Below are 16329 nucleotides of genomic sequence, written 5' to 3'. Positions count from 1 at the left end.
TGAAAAGGCTTTGGCACATGGCTTCGCCCTATTGTATAAAAAATTCTCCCTATATACTAGCTATGTCTCTATCTATTATGCATGTTTCTTTTTCATCCCACTATTGCTTTTCTTTTTATTTAATTAATTAAAATTGTATTTTTTACGCATTAGATTTACACTTTTTTGCAGTGGTATTTTTTTGAAATGTAGAATGTTAGAGTATTATTCTAAAATGTAGAATCGTTTAATTAAAAAAGTAAGAATTAGATTGTCCAATTTGTTATAAATACAGAAATCGAATCGTCTGATTTATGAGAGTCCGATTTGTGTATCTCCCATATTTTTAAAAAACACCAAAAATAACCATATTAAAGTGTATCACTCTTATTACTTCTATATCTAAATTTTTTAGTCTTAGATTTATTGATAAAGTAAATATATAGGAATGTATTTTATAATAATACTAATAATAATTAATTAAATTTACACATTCTATAAATGTCTTTATTTGTAAATTAAATGTATGTTGAATAATCTAAAAATATGCTCTAATAATATTAATGAGCTAACTGAGGTGTCTCAAAATTATCTAAACTTTTGTGCATAAGTAAATAAAGTACCAACGGATTAAAAGGGGAAAAAAATTAAGAATTGAAGTCAAGTTTAAGTGCATTAAAGAATTATGAATGAATAGACGCTCCCATGCATGATGGGTCCAATGCCTTTTGAAAAAGAAAAAAATTCAAATATTTAACATGTTTGTAGCTTTGAGCAACATCTTCGATTTTAACATGGTGAATGATGATGATATACATGAAAAAATAAATGACTCATGTTTTTCCAAATACGAGCGTCTGGTGGTTTTAAAAATGCTTAATACGTGGCAGCATTGTACAAGAAATGAAATTAAGAAACTCTTGGATACTAATAATTTTTAGTATGTTTGGTAATTATTTAATCAGTATAACTATTAAATTATTTTTAATAAATAAATTTTATTAATTATATATATAAATTTTAAAAAATATGAATGTAAATTATATTAATTTATATGTACAAATTTTAATTTATATATATATATATATATATATAAATTATATATTTTTTATATATAAAATTTCTATAAATATAAATACAAATAATTCTAATTAAATGTTGGTCATGTAAGATTGTTCAATAAAATTTACCTCAAAAATGAATATTGTAGTATTTGATTTTTATTCCTGAATTATTTTCTTAATCTAATTCGGCTTCTGATATAATGATGTGCCACACACAATATAATGAATATTGTAGGAATAAAGTTCATTCAACAACCCTGTAATCAATGTTCGTAAAGGTCGTTGATATTAATGTTAAGGACAAGTACTCTACCTTTCTTTTCCTCCCTTTAAAGAATTTTAATAAAGATAAAACAGAAAGGTTAGAGAGATAAAAAAAAAGGACAGAATTTGATTTATTTAATATTTATTAATTATTATTAGAATTAATAAATATTAAATAAGATAAATTTTAATTATTTTTTGTTAATATTTTTATTATCAAATATTTCCGAAGATAAAATTAGTAGTTGTTTCCTAATTAATAAGTGTTTACTGTTTATTCCTTTGATTCTCTTAAATCACATTTCACCCCACTAGCTAGGAGTACTAATAATAATAGTTGCCACTTTCTTTTTTTTAAATTAATTATTTGCCACTACCCCATACATACACACATATATATATAGGGAGAGAGAGTGAGTGTATACATAATTACATATAAATTACTAATGTATTTTAATCAATAAAAGATAATCTCATTCTATAAAAATGAATTAATTTTGCCCCATTATTATTTTCTGATGGGGTAGATAATTATTTTCATGAACTTGAATTGAGCTTATGGTAATTAGAAGATGGCCCGAGATAGTTTAATCTGGGTAAAAACTCAGGTGGAGCAGTCGACTTCACATAAAGTTGATAGTCGAAAGTCGTTGGATGAAAATTTAGTCAAATCAGTCAAATCATTTAGCGACTGTATTTGAAGTCGACTGCAATTGAATTTTTACTTTAATTTGGACTATTTCATGCTATGTATCATGTATGTATGTGTAAATGTGTATGATCAATGTCACACACTCTTATCTAGTTATCTGCTACAAACTGAAAGTGATAGCGATATATGGGGACACAGATTGTTTAGGCCTAGCTAGCAATACATTTAATACGAAAAATTATATGAGAGAAATATTAGAAAATATTTTTAGTAGAAAAAGAATAATATAAAAGTTTGTACTATTTTAAAATTTATTTACATAACTAATAATAAATGAAAATATAAATTATTGTGTTACCCCACAGGGCAGAGCGCAAAATGAAAGTCACATGGATTGTGCCCTCTTCTTTTGGGCAGCACCAACTAACCTAAGTACCTAACCTAATACATATATTGAAACATTACTCACAAGTCATAAACCCCTTTTGATTATTGGAACATGATTATTATATGCCCCACCTTTTTGGAAGAGAGCATTCCATTCACTCATCATAATCATATCATCTGTTGAGATTAATAGATTCACCTCAATCAAATATAAGGTGGAGATCTAATCCCCTATATATATGAATAATAATTACTAATTAGTTTATATATATAACCAATTATTTAGAGTGTGAAAATTTGTCATCATGACACCAATAGTTTTCCAAAAAGCAAATTCCATAATATTCTTGAAGACCTATTCAGGTGTGCATGCTTGTCTTAAGGCAAGATGCAAGTTACTTTATACTTTCTTTTATGTTATTTTAAGGATACGCATGGGTGTGTTTTGTTTATAAATATAGGATACTAAAATATAGATATAAAAATATAAAATTGTATTTGAGAAATAAAATATAAATTGTAATATATTTTAAAATATTAAATTAATATATTTTATATATTTTTTTAAAATATTAAACAAAAATATAATTTATTTCTTTTTTTATTGTCACTATTAGTTTTTTATAATTATATTTTTTATTATTTTAATTTTTTTATTTTATGTAAAAAAAATTAAATTTTTGTTATTTATTTAATTTTATATTCAATTTATCATTAAACAAAATATAAAAATATTAATTTTTATATTCTTATTCTTTGTATTATATTTTAGTATTCTGTTTTATCCCATTCTTAAAATTAAATGCAGTTCATGTGATGACGAAAAAATTAATTAAATTGGCATATTATTTTAGTTACATGCATGCTTAGATTTGAAGTAAATTATGTGTATATATGATATATTTACAGAAAAATGCAGGGAGATAATTTAAATGTTAAACAACGTAAATAACAATTTAAAAAAAAGATAAATTAATTATTAAAATTAGATTCACAATTAAAATAATTAATTTTTAAAATTAAATTATTAAGGTTAAGTACCCTAATCTCCTCCATCACATCACGTTCTCATTCTATTTCAATCATCCTCCTCCTCCAATTTACATTTTCTCCTTTTACTATGCCACTATGAAAATAGTACTGTAGCTTCAACCACCGTAACATGCAGCGCTGCCAAATGCTGTCCATCATCGCGACTTTCTCCTTACGCACCGCAACTACTACCGAACGCCGTCCACTATCGTGGCGTCTTCCTTGTGCCACTGAACGCTACCTACCCCACTATCCTGATTGCAAGCATTATTATGCATGCTGCTTTTAAGACCATAGAAAAAATAAATCAAGCATGCGAGATTGTAGTTATTGGAGATATGCTGATCACAACGTGATTAGTTTCATTGATAATAGTAATTATATAAAAAGATGAGCATATAGCAAGCTACTATTTTTTTTATTGGTATTCGGCTGCATAGAAGCTATTTATTTTTCATCTCGGTTAATAAAGTTTATAGAAGGAGGTTATATGCCAATTGTGTCTTCTTTCTTCTTGACGATGATCATAGAAATATGACATTACGTGCACAAAAAGAGGCACATGTTCGAGTTTGAAAATAAGGTTTTCAATAAGTACATGTTCATGATTGCAAGCATTATTGTTTGTGCTACCAATCACTGCAGCACTCTCCCTCTTTCTTATTTCCACCTTGTTGTGGTCAATCCATATATAATATGCCGGATATGGTTATTTTAATAAGTATGCAAATGATTATTTTAATTGTTATGTGAATAGTTATTTGGTTGGAATGAGTTAAGTTAAATACAACTAAAATATGCTAGATGTTCACTTTACTAGGCATGTAGATGATTATTTTTATCCTTAAGTTGATAGTTATCCTTAAGCGTAATAAGGGCCCTTATTGGCGAACCAGCGGTGGTGAGGAGGATCCCAGTGGTAACAATGGAGGCTGGTTGGCGACCAAGCAACGACAGAAGATTTGGAGGAAAAGCTGGTGCTTTGATAAATTAGGATATAATGGATGGTTAAAATTTTTGAATTATTAAATGGAATTTTTTAGTTAGATAATTTAGATAAAATGTTTTTTTTTTTAACTTTATTAGGCCAATTTTCCAACCTATTATTTACATTATTCAGATTCTTCGTTATTATGTACCTAGCAAAATTAATTTCGCATCACATCTTCAATTATTTTATTTTGGACGATTATCTATCTTCTTTATAAAATTATTTAATTTTTATTTTTAATTTATCACACGAGTCAGCTGCTAGTAATAATAATTTTTTATTAAAAATATTATTTGTACACAAAAATTAAAACCAAGTACTATATATTTTTGTATAAATATATATAATTTAATCTATTTTTAATATATAATTTATATTTTAATATATATTTTATTATAATAACTAATTTTAGTGTATATTTAATATTTTTTTATTAATTTTTTCCAACGTTGTAATTGAGTATCTTTTATAAAAAAAATTGTATGTTTCACTTCACAATTTTTTTTTATAATGATGTATTCTTCAATTTAATTTAACTATATCAAAATGTGGAAATATTAAAGAAAGAAATGCAAAAGGGGCAAGACATTTATTTTACCACTTAGAGGGTTTAAATAAATTTAAGGTCACGTCAGCAATAATGATTTTCAATTAAGAACTTTAAGATAGATTGTCATTTTTTGGGTTTTAGTGTCTCCAAAATATTTTATTTCAATTTTTGGTCCCTCTTTCTTCCCATATTTATTTGGATTAAAAATATAATTAAACAAAAAATTATATATATATGGTTGGGTGTCCAAGATAAATTTTAATAAAAAATATTTTTTGTATATCAATTCTGATATTTACAATAATTAAATTTATTTAAAATTAAAACTTGTATTGATATAATATTTGAAATGAGACCAATATCAATAATAAAAGACTATAACATTTAAAAAGAAAAGACTAATTAAATATTACTACTTATATAATTCATCAAATAAAATAATTAAAAATAATATAAAATTTAAATTAAATTAAAATTAAACATTAAAATAATAAATCTCACATTAAATTTTAAATTAATTTTAATGATATATAGTCCTATAAATATTTACGGCATTGTATAGAACTCAAAATAAAATTAAATTAAAATCAAACATGATGCTCTAAAGTCATGTAACACGAGTAGGTAATTACTTGTTAAGATGGTATATTTTTTTATTTTAAAAAAAGATATTTATTTAATTATTTATTCGATACGTGAGATATATATACACATAAAATTTGACCTTTTGAATAATATTTTGTAAAAATTCAAACAAATTTTAAGGCTTTATTTAAAAAATGGATTGAGACTGAAAAATAAATATTAAGAGATGAGAAATGAGAAATAAAAATTAAATTAAATTTTTGTATTATATTTAGTATAAAATATATAAAACTAAATTATTATATTTTAATATTAAAGATTATGAATTTAAATTTCTCTATCTTTAATAAAAAAATTATTATATCTATTTTAAGATAAATATAAAAATTAAAATAAATAAAATTACTTAAATATTTTTATTAATTAAAAAAAAAAACAAAAGGCCTAAATAATCACCCCCTCCTTTCTTTTCTTTCCTTTCCCCTTCCCTTTGAGAATCATCATCATCATAACATAATAAGTAAAATTTCATTTTGACTTCTATTCTTTTTCAATTTAAATAAATCGTAACTTAATAATTGAAAATGACAGTTTTTTCTTTATTTTTTCTTTTCATTAGACGCATGAGCCTCTTATATTTCTTTTATATTAGACGTATGAGCCATTCTGTAAGAATTTTCGACAAAAGATGATGAAAAATACTTACGTGTGATGTAACTTGTATGATTTGGCCTTCATCACTCTTATGTGAATGATAACCATTTGATCGAAATTATTTAGTTCTTACATAATTGATAAATCATTATTTTACGGTTTATTTTATACTAAATTGAGTGAATTTTATCTATTATTTTCACATTTATTCATAGAATTCGTACATTTTACATTTTCTTTCCTAATTTTGTGCTATGATTGAAAACATGCTTTTTTGGCCTTAAACCTACTAATTTTAATCATCTCTTATTATCATTCGATGCTGTGATATGTTTGTTAAGTGTTTTCAGGGTTTATAAGACAGGAATGACTTAGAGGATAGAAAAGAAGCATGCAAAAGTGGAAGGAACACAAGAAATTGAAGGAATTGCTAAACTGTCAATCTTGACCTCTTCGTACTAAATCAATCATAACTTGAGCTACAGAGATCTGAATGAGGCGGTTATAGTTGCGTTGGAAAGCTAACATCCGGGGCTTCAAAATGATATGCAATTTGTCATAGTTGCCTTGCAGTTAGGTGACGCGTACGCGTCGCTCATGCGTGCGCGTCGCAGGATCAACGTGACCAGTGCAAGAGGCAATCGATGCGTACGCGTGGATGACGCGTACACGTGACCAGAAATTTATTCAAGCGACACGTACATGTTGCCGACGCGTACGCGTGACGAGCGTCACATGCTGCAATTTACAGAACTCGCTAGGTGCGATTTCTGGGATGCTTTTGACCTAGTTTCAGGCCCGAAAATACTAATTAGAGGCTGTAGAGTGGAGCTGGAAGGGGAAAATCAATCATTCAACTTTCATTCACATAATTTTAGGTTTAGATGTTGTTTGCCTCTCTCCTCTCTCTAAGTTTTAGGATTTCTACTCCAATTTCTTCTTAGATTTAGATTTAATTTCTGTTTTTATTTACAATTCCTTGCAAGTTATTATTCTATCACCTTTGTTTTTCAATTCTACTTGTTATTTTCTTCACCCTGTTATCCTTATGTTTATGCACTCTTGATGCTTTGGATCTTTGTTAATACAATTTATATATTCATATTGTTATTGCTTTCTTCGGTTGTCATTGTTAATTTGTTTCAATTGGGTGTTTAGATTTAATATTACTTGTTACTTTTCTATGTCTATATTTTATGTCTTCCAAATGTTTGATAAAATGGTTGGCTGGATTTTGAATTATATTTTTATGTTCTTAACTTGGAGTGATCAATTAGAGACTCTTGAGTTATCAAAATTCTTTTGTTGATTGGCGATTGAAAATTGTTAGTTGGCTTAGACTTCACTAAATCTAGTTTTTAATTAGGACTTGTGAACTTAAGTTGATTTTTCTCACTTGACTTTCCTTCATTGTTAGAGGTTAACTAAGTAAGAGCAAAAGGCAATTACCATCACAATTGATGGTGATAATAAGGATAGGAATTCCAATTCTCAATCCTTGTTAGGACTTTTCTTAGTTGTTATTTTATTTCTTTGTTATTTACGTTACTTGTCTCTTATCATAAAACCCAAAAATATACTTTATCATAACCAATAATAAACACTTCTTTGCAATTCCTTGAGAGACGACCTGAGATTTAAATACTTCGGATAATTTTATTGGGTTTGCTTAAGTGACAAACAATTTAAATATTGATTGAGGTTTAATTGTCGGTTTAGAACTATACTTGCAACGTGATATTTTTGTGAAAATCTTTATCGACATTTTTCCTCCATCAATAATCATCAAAATGATGTCCTAATTAAATGGTTATCATCCCTTTGCAGCATTATTTTAATGACTGTATAGACAATAAACAATCCAAATCAAATAGTTATCATTCATATAAGACAGGTGATGAAAGTCAAATCTTATAAGCTAACGTCATACGTAAGTATTTTATGCTAATTTTTACCAGAAATTCTCATAGAAGGGCTCATGCGTTTGACAAAAAAAAAAAGGATGAGCAGATTGTTATTTTTTAACCATTAAACTACAGATTGTCTAAATTGAAAAAAGACAAGGATCGAAAAAAGATTTTACTCTAAGATAATCATCAGAATGAAGTTGCAACACCTGCCCCAACTTTGAATGGCTCCATTCCTTGCTAACACTACCGAAAAAAGATACTCTCTCGTCACCGTCTCAAAATCCTCTCCTTTTTTTGCGTTCTTCTCTTTGCAGCAACCTCCTCCAATAAGTCTCTTCACAGTAGGAGCAGTTCCTTCCCCTTCTCTTTCTCTCTCTTTCTTCGACGATGATAACAGCCTTTAACCTTTTTAGCGTCACCTCTTCTCCCTTTATATTCTTTGGTGTCTCTTTTTCCTTTTGGTATCTCCTAATTCAGGTCATGAAAATATTCAATAATTTTTTTGTTAAATTTAAAATTTTAAAAATTAAATTAAAATATTTTTTAAAAAAATATTATTAAAATTTTATTTTCTATTTTTAAAAATTTTAGTCGTTAATTTTTATTTTTTAAAAATATTAAAAAGACTAAAATTTTAATCTTAATCTTCAAAAATCAAACACAAGTCTCAGTCTCAAGTCTCAATTCTAGTTTTGGAAAACAAAATGCTATCTAAATGACTGGAATTGAGAGAAGTCTAGAAATAATGTTGTTACTTTTGTTTTTCAAGCAATAGGTATAGTAAAGTTAATTAGGAGTTAGTCTTAGAAATCTAATAGAATGTATACTTAAGCAATCATAATTATTGAATAAAATATTGATTAAAAAATTGAGCTATCAATATAAGTTATATAATTAACATTTTATTTATTTAAGTTGTAATAATGGATTTTTTTTATTTAAATTAAATATATTACTAATTTAAATAAACGTGAAAGAATTTATCAAAATGCGTAATTAGTCACATCTCGAATACGGTATAAAAAACAAAAAAATAAATATATTTTGAGTGCACAAATTTCGTTCTGTGATATAGAGTCTGAGAGTCATATTTTGAGTGCACTCAAGATATGAACATGAGCGCATCTTGAATACACTGCATCCGAAATATGCTTATATTCTGATATAAACTAATACATTCGAGATACGTGCAAGACTACAAAACGAAGGCACTACATCCGAGATATAGTCAAGATTCGATATGCTTATGATATAAATAAAAATAGCATAATAAATAAAAAATTATTTAATGAATTAAATTTGTGTTAACATAACTTTTTAAATAATTTTTTAAATAGTAAATTTAAATCCTCTCAAGAGAATTTATTAAATATTTTAATACGAGAGTTCTTTTAAATACCGTTATGTATAAAATTTAAGAGCATATCAATACTTTTATATCCTATTTATGATTTATAATTCAAGAAGAGACAACAAAGATAAAAAAAATGGAGGTATTTATTTCTATTAGAAGTTTGGAAATAAATTAATAAGCACATATAGATTAATATATTTATTTCTATTATTATATTATCTTTGTTTCATTGAAATTTATGTTAAAAAAATATATTATTAAATTTAACATAAAACAATATTTATCTTATTATAAGTATCAAAAATAAATAAATAAATAAATAGATTTAACATTAATAAATATTGATATATAATATATTTTTTAAAACTAACCAAACTTAATTAATTATTAAGCTAAAATTTAATTGCCTAAACATAAATGAAATTATTAGTTTTTTTCAAAAATTAGTTAAGATAAAAAAATATTATCTACCTATTAATATTCTTTAAATTGTTAATATATCAAACTAATTTTAAAAACATATATAAAATATAATATTTAATTATTTTAAAATAAAGAGAAGAAATTTTATAAGCATATCAGATCTTGATTATATCTCTGATGCACTGATCCATATCAGAATATAAACATATCTTGGATGCAGTGTATCCGAGATGCGCTCATGTTTATATTTCGGGTGCACTCGAGATATGACTCTCAAACTCCGTATCACAAAATATATTTGTTTTTTTGTTTCTCCCACTATATCTGAGATATGACTAGAAATATATTTTGATAAATAATTACAGATTTATTTAAATCGGTAAATATTATATTTTTTTAATTTAAATAAAAAAATCCTGTAATAGTCACTGCCGACTTGTTGAGTTTCTAAATCATTTTCAATATTTTGATGCTAATGACGAGAGAGTTAAGATATCAAAACCTCAAACTTTTTTCATCTGCACGCGCACCCATTGCATGAGTCAATACTCAATTCTAGTTTGGACTTATGGGCCTTTTACTTTTTTGTTTTTTCTTTTGTTTGTTTTAAAGATATTAGATGAGCTTTTTATTGATTGGGATAATTCAAAACTTTGTGGTCCAAAGCAAAGGATCCTTCTTGTTGAGTCTTGACCAAAACATTAAAACAGTAATATTGTTGATAATAAATGAATTGCATCTTTCTTTTTTAAATTAATTTTTATTTAAATTGTTGCATGCAGATGGAAATTAGAAGCATTGAATGGTTGGTGGGTGATCTATTCCTACATGCTGCATGATATTATGTCAACACTATGAAGCACATGCAATCTTATTCATGACTTGCACTTGCCAAAAATAAATGGTGGTTGGGTTACAACTTACAACATATGTGTTCAATTATTATCACTAACCATTAAAGAGAAAAAAAAAAAAAACCAAACCAAACCATTAATAAGTACTCACATGAAGAGGGATAATAGAAAAATAAAATAAAATTAAAATCTGGGACTTGGAATGGCAAAAGTAGCTCATTTAATTTTGTTGCCCTATAATCAGAATAACATTATAACTTGGCTCATGACAACCCTTAGGCCTCTGCTTTACATCTTGAAAGCATTAATAGACAAGTTTCTTGAAACTACAAAAAGTGCACAAAAATGCATGGAAACTAATATAACAACTCAAAATCACCTAAAAATTACAGCAAAAAATTTAGTTTCAATGGAACAGTAATCAGAATGATGCTAACAACAATAATCAGGGCTTCAGGACCCAGATAATAGAACGAGACCCAAAGCGCAGAAATTTTGAGTGAACCAAAGAAGATATGCAGCAGCAGGCAGCAGCAGCACAATGCAAAGGAGGTGCACGGTGGCTTGATGTGCACGAAGAATGGCGACGGGTCATTTGGCAACATGGCGAGTGGTTTCTCGTAAAGGCAGACAACATTCACCATGACACCAGACGGTGCAGGGATTCTTTAAGGGGAACAGTGCAGCCGGCGGCTTTGGAATTTTCAGCTGTGTTTTGTCTGGTGACCAGCATTAAGGAAGCATTGCCGCAGTGGCTGTGGAAGGAAGTAGCACTGGATCAGTCAATTGTAGTGTATCTCGGGTAGTGGGAGGTGGTGGCGCCTTGGTCAACTGAGGATCACCGGTGGCACTAGCAACAAGTGCTGTGGGCTCTTGTGGAGGATCGCCGGCAGCAGGCAGCAAATGGACAGTATTTTCGCCTGTTACGGTGGAGCTCTTCAATTGTCCCCTAGACATAGCTGCAGCAACCAGATTTAGAGCAAATACTAAACAGGAACGACAACAACAACAATGATATTTGCTAAACAGTCCCTGTCATTCTAGCTATAGAGTTTCAATTGGAGCATCATAAATTATCGGCATCGTTGATACTTGCGATACATTTCACTCGAATTAAGCTAGTAATGTATGACCAAGAGAAATAATGGCAAGACATGGTTTTGATGAAAAGTAATTTCCTTTCACTATGAATGTTCAAAAAATTCATTATCAATAACACCAGAATCCAATCCCCACTAAGAAGGGTCAGCTACATGGATCAACTGACGTTATTGTATTGTGCCATATCATGGAAAGTTGTAAACTCAATAACTGAATAAAGCAATTTTCAAAACATCCATCCACTGAGTAACACTCGTTAACAAGAGTTGAGATATGACGAAGAGAAACTATATTCCTAACCTTACAAGGAGTATAAATAACTAATCTTATTTCGGACATCTTTCTAAAGCAAAACCCAACAGCATTTCAATCATCGAAGTGACTTAATATTAAAATAAACCATGCATGCCAAATGAATCAATATGACAAGAATAATCTCAGTCACATTTACCCCGCATCTGAGCAGCAATTTTGTTGCGTTTAACTGCTTCAATAACTTTGCGATAGAAATCCCAAGACGGGTGTGTTTCGGTTATGGCCTTTTGGCCAAATGGATGTGATGCCACATACTCTTGAACATTCTCAGCCCCAGCCAGCCCTTCAAGGTACATATGAAGATCACCTCCCAGCCCTGTGATGTATCATTAATTTGAAAGAATACTCAATATATTTATCAATGGAGAAGCATAAGAAGAGAAAATATAAAAGGATGTGAAAAGGAGAGGAAAATGGGCAGAAGCATGTCTCACCTAGTGATGTGTCATCAACATCATCAATATGGTAAGGATTGGGAAATATTGCTGTGTTCCTCTGAAAATAATTTGCATAAGAAATTAACAGAACACCAACAAAAAAGAAAGCTTATTGAAATAAACGAAAACCAAAGAACAAAACTTACAGGATTCAGTAATGCTTTGTAAGGGGAGTCATCCAACAATAATGTGTTTGACTCATTAAACTCTCCCTTCTTCCATGGAAGACTGGCATCCACTTTTTCCCATAACTTTCGAAGTTCCTTGAACACAATTGGCTTGAATTTGTCCTCAAGGGTACAAGATCCTGTTTTCGTACAGTGGGACCGATCCTATATGATAAAACAATATAGAAAGATTGAATGCCATCTAAAGAAATTTCAAATAGGACTGAAGTTCCATTATGGCAAAGAGTGAAATACTTATATTTTTACAAAATAATACTACTGCAGATTCTCTGACAAGCTGGCTCTATGGGATAGGATTAGAACCACCAATTTGGTGTAAAGTTCATGGCCTTTAAAATCTTTTTGCTTTGCTTTTGTATAGGGGACTCTTATCCTCCAATGTTGTATTATCATTTTCCTCATCACCCCCCCCCCCAAAAAAAAACAAAAATCCAAAAATAACCCTAGAAATATAACAATAATTCAGTGATAAAAACTAAGTAAAGAAAAGAAACTATTAGTTCTGTGGAATATCCTCCACAAGGGAAGACATGCAAGTTAGCGAAGTATACTGCAGAGATGTGAGATATTAACCAACAATGCAAGGAATGACTAATGCTAGTAAACGTAAAAGCTAAAAATGTTCATCTGGTACGATTTGATAGAAGATGCATTACAACTATGTTAAGAAATTATTCATAATTGACTTGTTTGCCAAATCAAAAGCACCTAAAAATTGTACTTTTGGAGAATAGATTACCCATTGAAAGAGCAGTTTGGATGCTGATTCCCCAAAAATTTGGTTGACTGCTCTACCAAGATTTTTCCTGCCAATAATTTCATACAATTATCAAGACAGCATAAAGAATTTATGAAGCCCACTTTTTCTAATGCTGAAATGCAACCAACCCGTTCATAACGAACCCCTATTTCAAACGAATAAACATATGCAACGAGATAAGAACAGTCATGGAGTGGCAAAATACTTCTTTCTAGATGACCAAACACCCACATGAAACCTGTCAAGACAAAACTGTATAAACTCATCACAGAAGGGCCTCTTGAAAACTGCAGAGAGCAAAGCCCACATGTCAGTCAAATTCATATGACACATAAATTACCATAAATAAAGAATCGTGATAGTTGATCTTTGCACCTTTTATCGACCCTTTTCTTCCCCCATAAATTTTAAAATCCGGACTTTTACTTCCTTGAGGAACCTTTTTGACAAAGTCAGCTAGAAGTCCATTCATGTCAAGGATAAGAAGCTTATTCTTTGAGTTGTAGGACCGGCTTATGTCTTTAACAACATACTCCCCACTGGTGTTTTCCGCTTCCTTTATTGGTATATGCTGATCCCCTTTGTCATTGTCTTGCTGACAAATATTTGTCTCCGCACAAGATTGTCCTCTTATAGGATCAGCGGACCCAAATTGAATTGGATGTTCTGAAGGCATATGCAAGGCAGGTGTACAAAATTTTGATGAAAAGGTATCTTTTGGCACATCATTAGTGTTGACAATGCTTTCAACAGCATTATATTTTGTCTTCTGCCGTTTCCTTCTTTTGTTTCTCTTCTTAGAACTACATTCTACAATATCTTGGGAGCCTAACGGATTAGGTAAAGCTGGGGATATGTGTAACGAATCCTCTGCTGTATCATCAATCTTCCGAGAATTCTTATCCGGTGTAGCATGAGGACCTTTATCTTCAACAGCTTTTTCTTGTTTCTTCTTCTTTCTCTTCTTTTTCCGCTTTGATGATGAACTTACATCCTCTCTAGTAGCATCAATATTAGAAAATTTATTATGCATATCAGTATTTGGAGTAGATTTACCAAGTGAAACATCAGGATCTTTATCTTTATGCTCAACAGCTTCAACCGGTTTCTTCTCCTTTCTTTCCCTTTTTGGCTTCAGTGATGAATTTATCTTCTCAGAAGGGGCATCAGTCTGCCGCGAACAATTATCCACTGAAATCTGATAACCTTTATGCTCAGCAGCTTCACCTTGTTTCTTCTCTTTCTTTCTCCGCCTTTTCCGATCCCGTGATGGATTCACTTCTTTTGCAGTAGTATCATTCTTCACAGAAGAATGTTCAGCAGCTTCACCTTGTTCCTTTTCCTTTCCTTCCAGACTCTGCTTCAATGGTAATTTTAATTCCTCCATAGTAGCACTAGTCTTCAGAGGAGAATAAACCGTCGAACAAGGACGACAACTTTATGTCAAACGGATTTTATCTAGTCTCTTCTTTCTCTCACAACTCAGCTTCTCTGATAAATTTATCCCCTTTGAACTTATCAGTACCTCCCAAACTGGCTATTGCAGGAGCCTCATATACCAATCCATGACTGCATCCACAAATCAAATTAATCAATAATCTTTCTCCGGAAATCACGAGATACCACCTAAAGCAGTAAAGAATTCCATGCACCTTTCTCCGAAAATATATATTTTCAGGGCTGTTTACATTTCAAAAATCAGAAACGGTACATTCAAATGCTCATTGTTCATATTCATTGGAAACAAAACTTTGCAACAGTTCTCCTAGTAATTTTTCTAGCACATTAAGCCAACCAAATTGTGTCCAAAGTAGTGCATTACATACATAAAAAAAACTTCAAATTTGAATTGAGTTTGTGACATTCTATCTCCACAACACAATGTATCCATTGAAACATATCTTAGTTCATTTCAGCATTTCACCATTCTTAAAAAAATAGAGGTTTGTAATGTCGAATGCAATTGAAGCAGCAGAAAGGAATGAAAGTAAAGTACCTGAATTAACGAACGACAACTCTGATTCCGGTTCAACAGGATTCTGAGAGAGAGAGAGAGAGAGAGAGAGATAGAGAGAGAAAGAAAGAAAAAAATCAGAGAAGTTTCCCTTGCGGGTTTAGGGTTACCAGTCAGTTACCAGGTACCAGTTGCTGCCGTATTATTTTTAGTTTATTACAAAAAAAAATATTATTTGTACAACAAATAAAAAATCAGTTATTAATATATTTATATATAAATATATATAATTTATTTTATTTTTAATTTATATTTATATTCTAATATATATTTTATATTAATAAATAATTTTAATAATTAATTTTAATATACACATAATATTATTTTAAAAAAATGATAAAATCTCTTTGTTTAATTTTTGTTAACTATATTTAAATTTTAATATTAAAAAAAACTGACTAAAGACTAAAAAAAATATCAGTTATCTAGACTTTTTCAATAATAAATTATCAAGTAAGTCTTAGAAACTTTTTTGATAAATTTCTGAATTTTTAAATAAATAAATATATTATGTACATTCTAAAAAATTTGTACAAACAAATTTAAAAATCTTGGAAAACTATAACGCTTAATACAATTCATCTTTTTTTAGTATTCATATAATAAATTATAATTTATATAATTCTTGAAAAAGTATAAAACTAATCCTAATGCACTTTGAAAAAAAAAGAATGTACTGTTTCTTAAATTCTAAAATTTAAATCATGATTTTTAATTTTTAATTTAAATTATAAATTATAAATTATAAATTTTAAATTATAAACTATAAATTATAAACTCTAAATCTAAATTATTAATATAAAATATAATAAATA

The 16329-nt window shown here is 28.9% G+C and overlaps 1 protein-coding gene across 1 annotated transcript; it reads right to left on the bottom strand.

The window, feature by feature from the left end:
- Nucleotides 1-10902: 10902 nt before the first annotated feature.
- On the bottom strand, nt 10903-15698 carry LOC112716269 (uncharacterized). Its single transcript, XM_025768140.3, has 8 exons — nt 15497-15698; nt 13876-15069; nt 13706-13787; nt 13480-13546; nt 12699-12884; nt 12550-12610; nt 12252-12431; nt 10903-11658 (listed from the first exon to the last, which is right to left on the bottom strand). Exons 2-8 carry the CDS (start codon nt 14885-14887, stop codon nt 11432-11434), a joined length of 1815 nt encoding a protein of 604 aa, XP_025623925.1. The 5' UTR covers nt 14888-15069; nt 15497-15698; the 3' UTR covers nt 10903-11431.
- Nucleotides 15699-16329: the final 631 nt, after the last annotated feature.

This window comes from Arachis hypogaea, chromosome 10, assembly GCF_003086295.3.
Source record: "Arachis hypogaea cultivar Tifrunner chromosome 10, arahy.Tifrunner.gnm2.J5K5, whole genome shotgun sequence".
Lineage (NCBI taxonomy): Eukaryota > Viridiplantae > Streptophyta > Magnoliopsida > Fabales > Fabaceae > Arachis > Arachis hypogaea.
The sequence above is the reverse complement of the archived record's forward strand: the minus strand, read 5'-3'. Positions and strand labels throughout refer to the sequence as shown.